Genomic DNA, 16,632 nt, shown 5'->3' with positions numbered 1-16,632 from the left:
GATCGAGCTCCTCAGTCAGAGTTACAATAGGATTAAACATATAGACATTGTATCTAAAGGATATTCAGTGACATCTTAAACATGGACTCCTCACTGAACACCATTTTAGTCTGCCACCATAATAAAATGACTAACATTTCAACTTGAATAAACAGCAGCTGATATAATACAATAAGACTTTATAAAGCCCAAGGGCAACATACATACCCAAGAGAACCTCCATTATTGGACAGTGGAACTACCGTATATTCTCTCTGGAGCGATGAAACTTTAATCCAATATGTTTGGGATGGTGTTTATGATACAGAACTTAGTACCTGACCTCATAGCTGCAGTGTACTAATAATATCTAATACTATCTTTAACTTTCTGAAGACTTTAATTCTGGTCTTCAGAAGAACCAACTTATGAAATGTCCCAGATGTTTTAGATGGGTTAATGTGTTACGTTAACAGGAATGAGTGAAACCCAGGGACACAACTAAAATGTGTATTTTAACTTGAAAAAGAACAATGCAAAAAGTTACGTATGGGTATGTTTATACGTATATATGTATATAAAGATCATATATACATATGATTCTGTACAATTGCTAAACAAAATATGTCTCCAACACAACTCCAAAATGTTACATTCAGCAGAAAAGAAAAATCTTCATTACTTTAAATCATTGTTAATCATTTTGGAGCGTTTTGATTGGTCCATTCATCATCAGATTGAAAATTATTTTAAAGAACTGCCAGATTCACATTATGCCAAGTAAAAGTGGAAGTGCATGGAAGTGACATCATGTAAGTGATATCTGCTCTGACATGGTTACACTGTATTGTGCTTCATATAAGAAAAAAACTATCTGAGCTTCAGGGTGAATTGGTGGAGTTTTGTCAACTTTTGTGACATCACAATAATAATGAATTCAGAATAGGCCATTTTTGCGGTTTAGTTTGCTAATATACTGTACAGACCAGGGGAAGAAAACCATCAGGTCTGTTTTGAAGCTTTATAAATCATACAAACAAACAAAAAAAGATTTTCTGTGATATAAGCAAAAAAATGTTCTTTAAAGAATGAAAATACAACTCTGGAAAAAATGAAGAGACCACTTAAGTTTCTGAATCAGTTTCTTTGATTTTGCTATTTATAGGTATATGTTTGAGTAAAATGAACATTGTTGTTTTATTTTATAAACTAAAGACAATATTTCTCCCAAATTCCAAATACAAACATTCAAAATAGTCATTTAGAGCATTTATTTGCAAAAAAAGAGAAATGACTGAAATAGCAAAAATGATGCAGAGCTTTCAGACTTCAAATAATGCAAAGAAAACAAGTTCATATTCATAAAGTTTTAAGAGTTTAGAAATCAATATTTGGTGGAATAACCCTGGTTTTTAAACATAGTTTTAATGCATCTTGGCATGTTCTCCTCCATCAGTCTTACACACTGCTTTTGGATAACTTTATGTTTGGTTCAATGGCTTGTGATCATCAATTTTCTTCTTGATTATATTCCATAGGCTTATTTTTTTCCCAGAGCTGTATAAATATTGTGATGAAATGTACACTTTTAACCCGTGCAAAAGAAAAAGCTTGTGTTTGTAGCATGCTGCTGTAGCGTGTTATCTGAATGGGCTCTGACGAGAAGTTTAAAGGCGGATGAAATTGTAACAAGTGATGAATTAATTGGAGGGGCTCCTCTGCTGCCGCAGACAGATGGGCTCGTTAAGAGCGCTGATGACATTTGTTAGTTGCACATTTAACTGTTGTGGTGATGGTGGAGGCGCAAAGGCAGCGAGGAAAACAAGCCCAAAGCCCTGAGGCCTTCACACACACATATGCGCACACACACATACAGAGAGAGAGAGAGCGAGAGCAAAAGAGAGAGAGAGAGAGAGAGAGAGGAACTGTCTCACAGCAGCTCTGAGCAGGAGTGTGAGCTGTAAAACAGTGACCTCTAGTGGATGCTTAGAGAAACTGTCCCGTCTTTTACTGAACTTAATCAATTTGTGAAAAAAAAAGTATTTTCATACTGTAAAAAATAGCATTTTTAATCCAATAACAGAGCTATTTATCACATTAACATAAATATATCTCTGTTTCCACGTGTTTTACAGCATTTTAATGTCTGTTTGTAGTGTTTTCCTTCAGTTCACCGTTGTTTCTCATTCACCAGTGTTTCTAATGTGTATCCTGTGAGAAAACCTGAAGGCTGGAGTGATGTGAACTAAAAAAGCTAAAATTCTCACACATTTCTACATAAAACAAGGCTTCTACAGCCTGCATTGATCTCTTTGGCTACACAGGAAGTGTAATTAAGTTGTAACCGCCACTTACCTGCAGGCAGCACCTTCATTTAACCTGGATTTGATCACCCATTATAGCTCATTAGCCCTGCTTGCCTCAAGGCTCTTGTTAGATATTCAGCCATTGATTTCCTTTTGTGCCCGTGTTCTGGTTAAAGAGCATGTGACCTTGCTTTTCACACGCAAAAACGTGTGTGAGACCTGCGTGAGATCTAAAGAGTACACAGATTGTCATTCGATTAGAGAAAAGAGTAACAACAAAAAAAAAAAGAACAGTGCACATAAAACGTTAAACAGTTTTGTTATGCTTTATTTGGGCCTGGTATCCACACACTGCATCATCATCAGAGCTTATGTGTGAGGGTACATATCTGGCATGTGTGTGTGTGTGAGTGTGTGTTTGCAATGGGTCAAACCCAATATAGATATATAGATATACTTGCATCGCTACTATATGTCTATATTCTTTGTATATAGAAACGTACTACATGCCTTTAAAAAGATCAGGTTATTAAATAAACAGTAGAAAATCAATAGTGGATGGAAAGCTGCAGCCCTGAAATGAGAGAAGCACTTGGTAAGGCACGTATGGCCATGTCCCTTAATCACTACTGTTCCATACTCACCTATCCATACATACATATCGTCACTGTCGTGCAAAAAAAATAAAATAAAATAAAACAAATTTTAATTCCTAGTCATTTTGGAGCATTTCTATTGGTCCATTCATTATGATTTTTTTACACAGTAAAGCAAAAAATGGACATGGAAGGATTTTGCAGGACAGTGACTTTATATGCATATATACACACACAATATGTCCAAAGATTTGTGAACACCCCCTTCTAAAGAATGCATTCAGCTGCTTTAAGGTTTAAACAATGTTTTTAATATGTTTTTTTTAATGTGTAAATGCACACACACAGCTGTTCTAGTCCCTGTCAGGAAGTACTGCAAATAGACCCTTAGGACCTCAGGAAGCCAGGCATGTACAGCTCTGACAAAAAAATAAGAGACCACTTAAAAATTTATTATACTAAATTGAAAACCTCTGGAATATAATCAAGAGGAAGATGGATGATTACAAGCCATCAAACCAAACTGAACTGCTTGGATTTTTGCACCAGGAGTGGCATAACGTTATCCAAAATCAGTGTGTAAGACTGGTGGAGGAGAACATGCCAAGCTGTATGAAAACTGTGATTAAAAACCAGGGTTATTCCACCAAATATTGATTTCTGAACTCTTAAAACTGTATGAATATAAACTGTATTTTCTTTGCATTATTTGAGGTCTGAAAGCTCTGCTTTTTTGTTATTATTAATGTCATTTATCATTTTCTGCAAATAAATGTTTAAATGACAATATTTTTATTTGGAATTTAGGAGAAATATTGTTCGTAATTTATAGAATAAAAGCAAAATCAGAGAAACTGATTCAGAAGTGGTCTCTTATTTTTTTTTACAGATCTGTATGTAGTGTATAAACCATTAAAGCAGGATAAACTGTAAAAAAAAAAACAGGGATCCCAAAACTTATGTCAACAAAGTCTGTGTGTGTGTGTGTGTGTGTGTATATGTATGTTCAGTATAATTACTGTACTGTACTATATTAGTATTTGTATTAATTTGATAACAAAATGCAATGCTTTAATGCTGTATTTCTGAGGTTATCCTTTGGCATGGCTTTTAATAAAAAAACAAAACAGGCAAAAAAAAAACTGTAAAAACAAAATGTAGAAGAAATGCTGAAATGGTCCCCCACCAGACATGCTCTTGAGAGAACAATATGTAGAAATCCAACCGCCAGCGCTCTGCTTCACGGTATTCGACAACAAAGTATGAAACGTTATATTTAAAATATATTTTAGAATAAAAAAAGCAGCTGAAGTATTTTTTTTTCCATATCAGACAAAGACAATATAGATAACAGTAAATTATTATTATAACGTTACTTTTCTGTAGTGGACAAAGTACAGGAGTGCTGCAGTTTAACTCAATCTCAATCTCACAACATATCAACAACACTCATTAATAATACCCTTATCAGTCATTCTGAATGGCAGTACCGCTCTGTCATCGACTTTTATAACACACGCTGTACTCTGATTTATTCTGATTTACAGTGAACTGATTTACATGCTGCTTGCTTTACTCTGAAAGTCATGGCACCTGAAATTGCTTAAGATGAGTAGATTAAGCTGTTATTAAGGTTTTAAGATTATGATACATACATACATATACATATCTAATGTTAACACTGTTAGAAGCCTGAACATATAAGATGAGAATGAATGCCCTGTTCTTAGATGAAAACTGTGAACAGGCCTCCGAAAAGTGGTTTTAAACATTTGGCAGAAGAAAAAAAGCAACAGTTAAATCCCTTTTTGTATTTTTCCTTTAAACCAAAGTCAAGGCAAAATGACTGACCTAAATGATGATACTGAAAAATGCTGGCATGGGCAGACCCAATGAAAGTGATAATGTAAGTGGTTACGAAATTACGATGAAGTAATTACATGTATGAATGATTAATAATAATAATAAAAATAATGACAATAAAAAGAGCAGTTGTGTCAGAGTCCCTCTCTTGCACCACTCCGTCACTTTTGAGCACCTTGTTATCTGCCCACCAATAGCAGATCACTGTCCTCCTCCGTCCGTCCAAACCGAGTCCGTACGAGTCGATCGGCGTGGGCCGAGAGCCGAAGTGCAGCTGAAGTTCAGGTTTGGCTGAAAGAATCAATCAACTCGAGGAGTGCCGCCCACTCCGGCGGTCCGGCGGCCGGCCCCCGCTCATCTTTTCCCCTCAGGTCATAAACTGCGTGTAGCCCTCAGCGCCTGTTACTATCACATCCATCCATATTCGCATGGCCTCTGGGGAAGGGGCCACCATGAAGTAGAGGCGGTCGTGGGTCTTCACGCAGAAGGTCAGGGAGGGGTTCGGACTCTTATCGGGACACAACAAAGAGGAGAAAGTGTGAGCCGGGCGAAGGAGAAGTGACAGAATAACAGTAGACAAGAGGGCGAAAAAAATGAAGCGGGGAGAAGCATGACGAAACGAACATGAAGCCGCCTTTGATCTGCGTCTCTTTCTGCTTGCCGTAAGAAATTCTCTTTACGCCAGACGTCTGTGTTTAAACTTTCACTATAAAACTCGCCAGCCGTCAGCCGCCAGCCCGATCGATGGCTCTGGCTTTGTGTGGTGCCCTAACTTATTCAGACGCTGTTTCTAAACACAGGGTGCACATGCAGAGCGGAAGTAAAAAAAGCTGGGGGTCTTTTATTTTTGTTTTATTATTGATATATTTATTTATTTTTACCTTCGTGGCGCTGCGTAGGTGATCGTAATAGACTTCCTCGATGGCCTGGAAATAGATGACTCCCTTCAGCTTGGTCTCGTGCTTATCTGAAAACAGAAAAAAATATTTTTTTAAAGTTAGAAATAAGTCAAAAACAGCCCAATATTGCTTTATTGATACAGTGCATGTATCACTATTACTGCTTAAAAAATATCAGAACTGGACAAATGTGGCCAAAATCTGGCCGAAGCTGGATAAACTTGTTTTTTTTTGCTGATTTGGAAGAAACAATAAATGTGCAGGTGTCCCAATAGGTTTGTCCATTTAGTTATATAGATTATATACGTATATAGGTTATCATTTGGCATGACTTATAATAAGAAAACAGACAAAAACAAGATTTGATAAGATTACGCTGATAGACATTATCCAAAATTGTTTTTTTTTTTTTTTTTAAGATTTTACAATGTTTTGCATAAAAGTAACATCTGGCAACCCTGTAAAAACAATTCATCCAAAATTAACAATTTCTTTTCTTTTTATGCAAATAGCTTTCTCTCACTATCACAACAGGAAGCTCTGCATGTAAAAACATGCATCAGATACCTTCAGCCCACAATTCCCATGTTGGAGCTTCCCTAATTACTAAAAACAACATGACAAGCTGTTAACCGGACTTCTGCCAAGCTGCTTTAAAACCAACAAGTGCTAGAGGGATAAATATTGGCCAGTAACCCGTGTTAAATGATTGCTGCTGCTGCAGCAAAAGATTAATTATTTAAAAAGCTCACATTTCTACCAGCTGTTTCAACAAGTCATCTCCATTCAGGATACAGAAATGACATTTATGACTTGTTAAAAGAAGAAAGGAAAATATCAAATTTAAGCCTGAATTTGCAAGACTATATAGTTTTGTTTGCAGATTAAATAAAATCACTCTGATATACAAAAGTATGCAAAAGTTTGGAACCCCAGCTCAAAAGACATGTTTTGTTGATTTTTTCAGTAAAAACAAAAATCTAAAACATCAAATTTAATAAGTGGAAAAAGTCGGGTTGACATGATGGGTTAAATGTAACCAATGATTAATTTTAATGTCTCAGGTGTTTGAAAACTTTTGACATCATAAAATTGTCTGATTGCTGTTAATTTCTATTAAATAAGTGTTTGAGCAAATGTTTAGAACAGAATCTGTGCTCATTATGCCTCTTTTGTTTTTTTTTTACCGGTTCATTATTTTGTTTATTTGAATTATACCAGAGATCTTAGTTTAAAATTATTTTTTTTTTTATTGCTGCACTTTGTTTAATATGGAGAACTAACTTAAATCTAGTTTAATAAAACCTATATTACCTATACACTTGTTATATAAAAAATTAACTGCTTAGATTAATTGGCTAATCTGTTAAATAGGTGACATTCTAATCAACTGAAAAATGTAATCGTTAGTAGCAGTCCTAGAAAACAGAGCCATTTGTTTAAACAAATTAGATTGTAAAAATCGGATACATCGTTATAAAACCTGGCATAACCTTTATATAGCCAAAATTGTATGTTTATTTTTCCCCCAAAACCTGTTTAATTAAGAAAATCAACAAAGAAGTAATTATGATGATTTTAAATATGTGCTCTCTATCTGTTATAAATACTTAACTTGAAACATTTAACTTGACTAGGAGTGCCCAAACTTTTGCATGTGACTGTGTGCACACATATGACACAGTGATTTTTATTGCTACTGTACCGGTAACTCTCCAGTTTGCTATCATCCAGACTGTTTTGCATGTGCACTTGCAGAGAGACTGTGAAGATGCTTTGTTTTATTTATCTGTGGCATAAATCTGTCAAATTCAGCACCGCCCCAGGGCCCAGACCCAGCATTTACAGTATACATTCATTCACACACTGAGAATTATAGCTGCACATACAGCGTGAGTCACCTAAAACCACCACTGCCGCCGCTTTTAATGGAGACTTAATGCCACCCACTGGAAAGCAGTAATTCTAAGGAAATTAAAGCCTATTTCATTTTAATCTCGCAAAAACAAAAAAAAAACGAAAAAAGAAAAAGAAAATATCTCGTAAGCCCCGTTCTTTAGCGCGACTTCTGAAGCGCCGCAGTGCGCTGTAAGCTTCCACCACACCTGTACCGACGCTTTAAATTGAACGGCTTCCTTTGAAACGCATCCCATCGTTATTTTTTATTCCTTTTATTCCTTTTATTTTTAAGAGCCTGCCTCCTTTCATTATCCAAATGTGCTTAGTAATGGGCCGGATTGTTTTTGGGCTTTTTTGTGTTTTTGAAGAGTTGTAAGTCTGGTTTTGTTAGTCACGACCAAGCCGGGGGTAAATCTCCCAACCACCCCACCCCACACACTCACACACACACTCTCACACACTCACTCACTCACTCACACACACACACACACACCCCTCTCAAACGCAGGGCTGGAGAAAGTATTGCAGTTTATTTCATCATCATCATCACTACTACTAACATGGGGAGTGAGGGGGTGAAAAGGCTACACACATGAGCTACGTGTGTGTGTAAGAAAGAGAGAGGGAGAGTGAAAAGCGAGAAAGGCAGGACGAGTGAAGAAAAGGAACATACAGTGAGGAGAATGGAGGAAGAAAAAAACCCATCAGAACACGGCATGACTTTATTACTCGGCCTTAACGAGGGCGGGTCACCGGGTGCGGAGAGGTTGCTGATTTTCTGCTGAAAAGCTGAAGCTTTATGACTTTCTGTTTTATGTCTCATTTATGATTATATCTTTTATCGTTTACAATTAACTGCACTGGAAATAATAACAGAAATTAGAAGCATTTCAAATTTATATGTGAAGGAACTTCTTTTCATCTCTTTAAAATCTAAAATATATTAAAATGTTAAATATAATGCAATTCATAATATATTATCATTGTCATTAGTGAGCAAATGAACAAGGAAAGAACAATTAATGAAGAGAATGGCGAAAAAACCCTAAAAACATCAGAACATGGTATGACTTTATTAATCGGGCAGGTCACTGGGTGCAGAGAGGTTTTCTGTTGAAAAGCTGGAGCTTTATAACATTCTGAATTCTGTTGTAGAAATTACTCTATTGTTTAAAATTAAGCAACACTGAAAATAACAAGAAATTAAAGGATTTGAACTGAATGTGTGAATGATCTTCTCTACAGTTTAATATGTGATGCGAATGAGCTTTAAAGTCCAAAAGCTTTCTTTAAGATTTAATGTAACACAAAATATTTTATATTTTTTTGGAATCTGCTGTAACAAATTTAACGAGTAAAGAAAAAAACAACAAAAAGAACCCATCAGAACACGGCATTACTTTAGTGCTTCGCCTTAACGACGGTGGGTCACTGGGTGTGGAAAGATTGCTGGTTTTCTGCTAAAAAAGCTGAAGCTTTAGTCTATTCTGAAGGCTGTTTTAGGACTTATTTTATTGTTTTACAATAAGCTGCATTGGAAATAATAACAGAAAATGAAAGAATTTAAAAACAAAAAATTCTAAAAGTTTTCTAAAGCTCTACAATCTATAATGTATTAAAAAGAGTTGTCATGCAAATTATATAGTTTTATTTCCATGTGATTTGACCTGAACGAGGCTGTATTACTTGGCCTCAACGAGGGCCTTGGCCTTAACGAGGGCCTAACGAAGCCAATCTAAAGTCTGTTTTAGGACGTACTCGAATAAGCAACATTAAATATACAGAATAACAGAAATGAACAGCATTTGAACTGAATGCACGAATAAACTTCTCTACAGTTTAATGTGATTTCAGAGTGAGCTCTGAAATTCTAAATGTATACTTAAAGGATTTTAAATAACGCAAAATAATATATAATATTTCTATAATCTGATGTATCATGTGATCAGTGAAGAACATACAGTGTGCAGAATCGCTGAAAAAAAAAAACATCAGAACACAGAATGACTTTATTACTAAGCACTAATAAGGACGGGTCATTGGGTGCTGTGGTGAAGCTTTATGCCATTCAGAAGGCAGTTTTAGGACTAATTTATTATTTACAATTAGCTGCATTAGAATTAATAACAGAAGTTTACAGCATGTGAACTAAGGACATGTTTTTTGTTGTTGTTTTTCTACAGTTTAAAGTGCTCAAAAATAAAAAATGCTTATATTATAAAATGCAAACTATTTAATATTTTTTTTATAATCTGTTTTTTAAAATTTGGTGAGTAAAGAAAAAGAACTTATAGTGAAGAGAATCATTAGAAAATCCTCACAACACAGCACAACTTTATTACTCGGCCATGAAGTCACTTGGTGTGATTAGGTTGCTAAAATCTGAAGCTTTATGCCATTCTAAAGTCTGTTTTAGGACTTACTCTATCATTTACAATTAAGCAGCATTGAAAATACAGAATAACAGAAATAAACAGCATTTGAACTGAATGTATTAATAAACGTGTCTACAGTTTAAGGTGCTCTCTGAGTGAGCTCTGAAATTCAAAACGTATATTTAAAAGATCATGTGACCAGTGAAGAAAAATAACATACAGTGATAAGAATAGCTAAAAAAAACCCCATCAGTACACAGCCTGACTTTATTACTTAGCCCTAATGAGGGCAGGCCACTGGGTGTGGATGATTGTTTTTCTTTAAAGAAGCTGAAGCTTTACGTCATACTGGAGTCTATTTTAAGTATTTGGACTTATTTTATTATTTACAATTAACTGCAATGGTAATAATAACAGACATTTACAGCATGTGAACTGAGTTTGAGTCTAAGAAAGAGCTCTATGATTCTCTATATAGTTTTAAGTGGTCAGAAATCCAAAATGCTTATATAATAAAATGCAAACTATTTAATATTTCCATAAGTTTGTGTATCAAATGTGACGAGAGAATAAAAATAACTTTTACTGAAGAAAATACCAAAAAAAAAAAAAAAAAAAAAATCAGAACACAGAAATTACTGACTTTATTACTCAGCCTTAATAAGGGCAGGTCACTGCGTGTGGAGAGCTTCAGCTTTTTTGCTAAAAAGCTTTATGATATTCTGCAGTCTAATATAGTATTTACTTGTTTCACTTACAATTAAGCTACATTGAAAACAATAATTGAAATTAAAGCATTTGAAATGAATGTATGAATGGGCTTTTCTACAGTTTAATGTGCTCTCTGAGTGAGCTCTGAAATCCAAACCGCTTATTCAAAGGATTTTACATAACCCAAAATATGTAATATTCACATAATCTGCTGTATCAAATGTGATTAATGTTACATGTAATGCAGCAAATGGGATTTCCTTCCACTGTCGTTCCGTTCTCAGCCGCAGTGAAAAGAACTTTATTCCACTTCACTTCTTTACCCAGAAGAGCCCCGCGCCCCTCAGCCCCAACCTACCCACGTAATAGGAGAAGGTCCTCTTCATGCGGTCGAAGACGAACCAGCGCTTCTTCCACGACTTGATCTTGCCTCCCATCTTGACCAGATGGCCTTTACACATTTTCTCTGTGACGATGACGTAGGGGCAGGTGTCCACACAGTGACCCGCCGACTCCACGTGAGAGCGCAGGTCGAACTCCTCCTTTCGGATGGGCAGGTAGCGCGTCATCGGACGAGCCTAAGAGATTATATGAGTGATAAGAGTTTAGTACAGTATGAGTGACATTTGGAACAGGTGTAATAACAGTGTTAATAACAACTGAGTGTGGTATTATTAACCTCCTACACTAAATATCTGCATTTCCACTTATTTCATGTCAGTTATATTCAAACCTTCAACCTTTCTGAATCTGGCAGTTAGTCCTCCTGCTACTCCAACAAAAGCTGGATAGACACCTTTAATACCTTTGATATTGTAAGAAACAATGCATAAACAGGCGTCCCAAAACTTTTGTCCATATGATGTATCTATGATGTATCTAGGGAGTGTGTCACTAAATGAGCAAGACATAAATATATTAATAAGATATGATATTTGAACATATGTACTGTTAGTAACATTCAAATTCCAAATTTAACAAAGTGAATAACCAATAATTGAACATAGTGCTGTTAAAATACTTTAAATGTGTAATATATGTATAATTACAGCCTTCATTCAATTGCTCAATTAAAAATGATTCATTTAAATGATCAATTTTGTTGAATCAGCAGTGATTAGTTGGCAGTTTGCATGATGAATTTGCATATTTTTATCATACACTGATTGCAATTACAGAGCTGGAAGGACAGCATATTTATATTATTTTTGCATGTTTATATTCTTTTTGAGACATAGATATTTCACATTGTAAAACAGTATATTGTACAACTCTCATGCAAAATCCTTGTATCTCTAAAAGGTTATACTTTAACATTATACTTTATAAGAAATGTCAAGAACAATGTAAAGAATGAATCAAAAAGTCAAAAAGTGAAACATTGGCAAAGTTATAATTATAAAGTGTAAAAGCTTGTCTTGTCTATTTCATATTAAACACTGCATATGGTTATTTATTGCATATTTAAGCCCCTTTTCTTTAACATTCAACCTTTTTAAAAAACTTACTTTCTTACTATTTTACTTGATTACTATTATACACCTCACCCATAATTATAACTCAATTTTATACATAAATAATATAATATAAAACAGTATACTGAGCTGTTATTTTCATGAGTGTATAAGTAAGTCAGGGCATTATACAGTCATGTGCTTTTTGCTGCACGTACACATGGTGTTTTTATAGTAACATTTTTCCCCCCACCTTCTCCCTGAATAGCATTTCCAGAAAATTTCCATAACTGTGCGGACGGCTCGGAATACATTTGTAAGGTGTATTCATACAACGTCCTACGGTATTGCCCTGCCCTCTGTAATTCCTCGCCTCAGCCTCCTGCCCCTCCTTTTTCCTCTCGTCTTTTCATCTTTCCATCCTGTCTTCCTCTCACCATCTGTCTGAGTGTCTCCTCTCATCTGCCTGCTGTGCGGCGCTGTGCAGCCCCAGCGCTCTTCCCACAGCAACCTACCCCTCACCTTCATGTTACACCCCCCTCCAGTACTCACAGAATGACCTGATAAAGACTTTTAACTCCTGACTTCCGAGGCTTACGGAGTACGTCCATTGACCCCAATTTAATTTACTTTTCACCAAACCCCGCGACCCTCACGGCTCTTTAGACGTTAGACGGTTTGCCCATGTGGTCACTGCTGCTGTGAGTGCTCTGACTGTATAGAGTCAGTGTGCTTACCTGCCTTTATCAGCGTTTTTTTTTTTTATATACAACCTTCATTTACAAGCAATACTGTTTGAAAAAGGGGGTCTAAAAAATTACTGACATATCAAAGTATTACGATTTTGTTTTGCTATATTATATCAATTATTAAAAACACAGTTTTGATTTTTAATCAATATTGTACATGCATTGATTGGTGTCAGACAGTAATTCATTTTGTGTTGTTTTTAAACCTCGACCACTAGATAGCAGTATTGTACACTGTCTTCAGATCCCAATGTTCTGACTGGATGAAAAGTAAACTTTTTTTTTAATCAAATTTACAAAATATGAGATTTCTGAAAATGTAATTTATACAATCGCAATGAATTGCCTTATGTACAGTATTGAAATACAGCTCTGGAAACTTCACTTTCTAAATCAGTTTCTCTGATTTTGCTATTTATGAATATGTTTGAGTAAAATGTTGTTTTATTCTATAAACTACAGACAACATTTCTCCCAAATTCCAAATTAAAATAATACTTTTTAGAGCATTTATTTGCAGAAAATAAGAAATGGCTGAAATAACAAAAAAGATGCAGAGCTTTCAGGACCTCAAATAATGCAAAGAAAACAAGTTCATATTATAAAGTATTAACAAGTTCAGAAATCAATATTTGATGGAATAATCCTGATTTTTAATTACAGTTTTATGAATCTTGGCATGTTCTCCTCCACCAGTCTTACACACTGTTTTTGGATAACTTTATGCCACTCCTGGTGCAAAAATCCAAGCAGTTCAGCTTGGTTTGATGGCTTCTAATCATCCATCTTCCTCTTGATTATATTCCAGAGGTTTTCAGTTTGGTAAAATCAAAGTAACTCATCATTTTTAAGTGGCCTCTTATTTTTTCCAAAGCTGTATACTGCTATGTATTGAATCGTGAACCCTGTATCTTGACATATCACTCTTGCCGTCAAATAGCCTAGTTGGAAACTAATGACTGGAAATCTCTACGAATTCTAATAGGCTGTTTTTGCATACATTCAATTCAATAAAATAGTCATTCTGCTGTAGTCATTTAAAAAAAATCCTTTACAAACCTGTTAATATAAAATACAGCCAGTGAACGTTAGTCCACATAATTTTGGACCATTTCTAGAGGTCCATTCATTTATAAAATGTTTCAATTAATCTGGCATGCCAAAAGTCATGGGATAGCAGTATGTAATATATTGATCATGAAGTGTTACATTAGGGGATGATAGCTTGGGAACATCCACACCTGTATAAACGGTGGTAAACCTTTGTTTGGTTCAGGTCTTTGCAAAGTATTGCCAACCTTACTGTGAGCAAACCAAGCGTTTGTTTGCTGTGTTCGGCTATTGACCTGTTCTTGTCGTTCTATTTTTTCGTATTTGCCCTTGTGTGACTTCCTTGCTGTGAATGACTCCAGCCTGTATTTGACTTCTCTTCTGCTTTCCTCATGTAACTGATGTTTCTGTTCATGTTATTGACCCAGTCTGGCAGTTCTACCATCTTTCTGGACTGTCTTTTCATTATTAAAGACTTTTCCCTCGTTTTACATCTGCAAGCGTCTGATTAGGCACATCCGTGTTACAGTGCTGGACGTGTTTCTGTTATTGTGTAAAACAACTGTCTCTCAAAAAATATGAATTTAACATGGGGAGAAAGCCTTCCTTAGCTTTAAATGAAGGTCATTCTGGAGCATTTCTATTGGTCTGGACATAATGATATTTTGAAACAAAAAAAAACTACTAACAAAAAATAGGAGGGAGAGTTATTTTTGAGATTTAATCCATATTTCAATATGAATTAAAAATAATCTACCTTCTAACTCAACAGTAGTAATGCCATGTTATGAGCGGCAAAAAAAAAAATTGGTAAAATATTATTTTTTAATTGGTATTTACAAGATTATGTATATTTGTTTGATGTTTAGTTATTTCTGTGCTGTGTGTCTGCGTGTCCAGGCTTCCTCCCTCCCCAGTGCTTTATTTGTGAATGAACGCTCAGGCAAGACTGCACTCTGAGAGTGCAACTGATCCCCAAGCAGCTGGTACCCTTTCATCCTCGCCCTGCGCTGACCTGAGAACAGTGCTTCTCCCGCATCTTGACCTCCTCGTCCACGAGCCTCTGCCGGTGCGTGGTCTCATCCTGCAGCCTCCTCTCCACCTCCTCTCGCCGCCTCCTCTCCTCCTCCAGCAGCTGCCTGCGAGCCTGCACCTCCCTCTCCTGAGAGAGAGAGTGATAGAATGAGAGAAAGAGAAAAAGGGAGAGAGACAAAGGGATAAAATGAGAGAGTGAGAGAGAAAGAGAGAGAAGGGCATTGAACTAATAGCGAGGAGATGAAACGAGGGAGAAAAAATACATTTGCAAAAGCACACAAGTGCGAAGTGACTGGGGATACATGAAAAAATAATTCCACAGGAGAATGTCAATATATGTATTACTGTAGGAGAACTTGTTAAGAGTCTGTCTTTCATGTCCGTCACCCTTTCTAGGTGAGAAACAATCTTCAGTGAAGTGGAGGCAGAGGGATTTCAGGGCTCCGCTTTAAGATTCATGAGAGAGATTACATTTCACAGACAATTAAAGTTTAATGGGACTCACACGACTCTCCACCAGTCTAGCCTTTTCCTGCTGAGCCTCCTTCAGCATCTTCTCCATCTCCTCCAGCCTCAGCCCGGCCAGGCCGCTGCCGCTGAGAACACACAAACACGCCCAGCAGCAGTTCTTTTAGTATAGGATAAGTGCTAGGAAAATACTAATAATTAATGTATGCTTCTTTCATTCATACCAGAGTGTGTAGGGGTGGGTGATATGGTTCTAAAATAATATCAACATCAATATTTCAGGAAATTTCGCAATAACAATATTCCTGGCAATATGACACAACATGCAAGAATACACTACTAATAGTGCAACAAAATAAATGTTAAATTTTTATTTAGTATAGCAAAACAGCCAATATCTGTCTGTTTAGCTTGATTTTAATGCATCTGACAATGCAAAAGTCAAACATTGGGTCTGACTATAAAAATGTATGCACCAGCGCAGTCTGGCAGTTTTAGACTGTGTTTGAAGTACATATTTATCAGTTCCTTTTTTGGAATGTTAAAGGCTTTTAAAATTAAAAAAATATATATTATTTCTTTTTTATTAAGAATATATTTAGTATAGAAAGAAAAAAAATATAATGAATTTTTACACATTTCTTTTTTTAATGATTAGAAAATTGAACATTACACTGACCATTAATATGTGTGTGTTTGTGTTGAATTTTCACCCTAAAAAAGAGTAAACAAGCTTTAAATCTCTCTCTTTTCAGTTGTTACGTAAAAACAAGCCAGAAGAGACTGAAAAAGTCTGCCTGACCTAAGTGCTATCATTTAGTTAGGCTTGTTTTACTACTTCAAGTATAAAGACGGGAGCTGACCGGAGGTCGAGACCCAGGGGCTGTTGTTTCGACGTATTAAAACATCAAAGAGGGATGAAAACATTGGCGAGTAAAGGAGCCAAAACCCGTTTCCTGAGCTCCGAATCTAACTACGAGAATTGGGCAAAATCGGGAGGCTGGCATCAAGAGAACATCCTCTCACGGCTGGCAAAACACTGGAATCCTCCCCGACTACGGGGAATACATAATATGACAGTCTACCCTTGTTCTGCCTCGGGACAAGACACAACTCTGAACAGGTGAGGAATCTCTCCTCTCTTCCATGGTTGAGGGTTGGCATGGCAACAGGCTGGGCAACTTTTCAAAAGGATAGGACCACAAAAAAATAATGCAAAAAAAAAAAAAAAAAACACACACACGTTTA

At 36.0% G+C, this 16,632-nt stretch overlaps 1 protein-coding gene across 12 annotated transcripts in view; it reads right to left on the bottom strand.

Moving 5' to 3' along the window:
- Positions 1-2,592: 2,592 nt before the first annotated feature.
- Positions 2,593-16,632, bottom strand: part of phldb1a (pleckstrin homology-like domain, family B, member 1a) — a 120,046-nt gene continuing 106,006 nt past the window's right edge. For all 12 annotated transcript variants that reach the window (XM_022667676.2, XM_022667681.2, XM_022667675.2 and 9 more), the window contains 5 exons: positions 15,422-15,512; positions 14,897-15,043; positions 10,987-11,206; positions 5,626-5,711; positions 2,593-5,252 (listed from right to left, as the gene is read on the bottom strand). In XM_022667676.2, the coding sequence (XP_022523397.2) occupies positions 5,112-5,252; positions 5,626-5,711; positions 10,987-11,206; positions 14,897-15,043; positions 15,422-15,512 (685 nt within the window). In that variant the 3' untranslated portion in view covers positions 2,593-5,111. The remainder of the gene's footprint in view (positions 5,253-5,625; positions 5,712-10,986; positions 11,207-14,896; positions 15,044-15,421; positions 15,513-16,632) is intronic.

Source organism: Astyanax mexicanus, chromosome 1 (assembly GCF_023375975.1).
Source record: "Astyanax mexicanus isolate ESR-SI-001 chromosome 1, AstMex3_surface, whole genome shotgun sequence".
Lineage (NCBI taxonomy): Eukaryota > Metazoa > Chordata > Actinopteri > Characiformes > Acestrorhamphidae > Astyanax > Astyanax mexicanus.
Note: the sequence above shows the minus strand (reverse complement) of the source record. Positions and strands in the feature narration are given on the sequence as shown.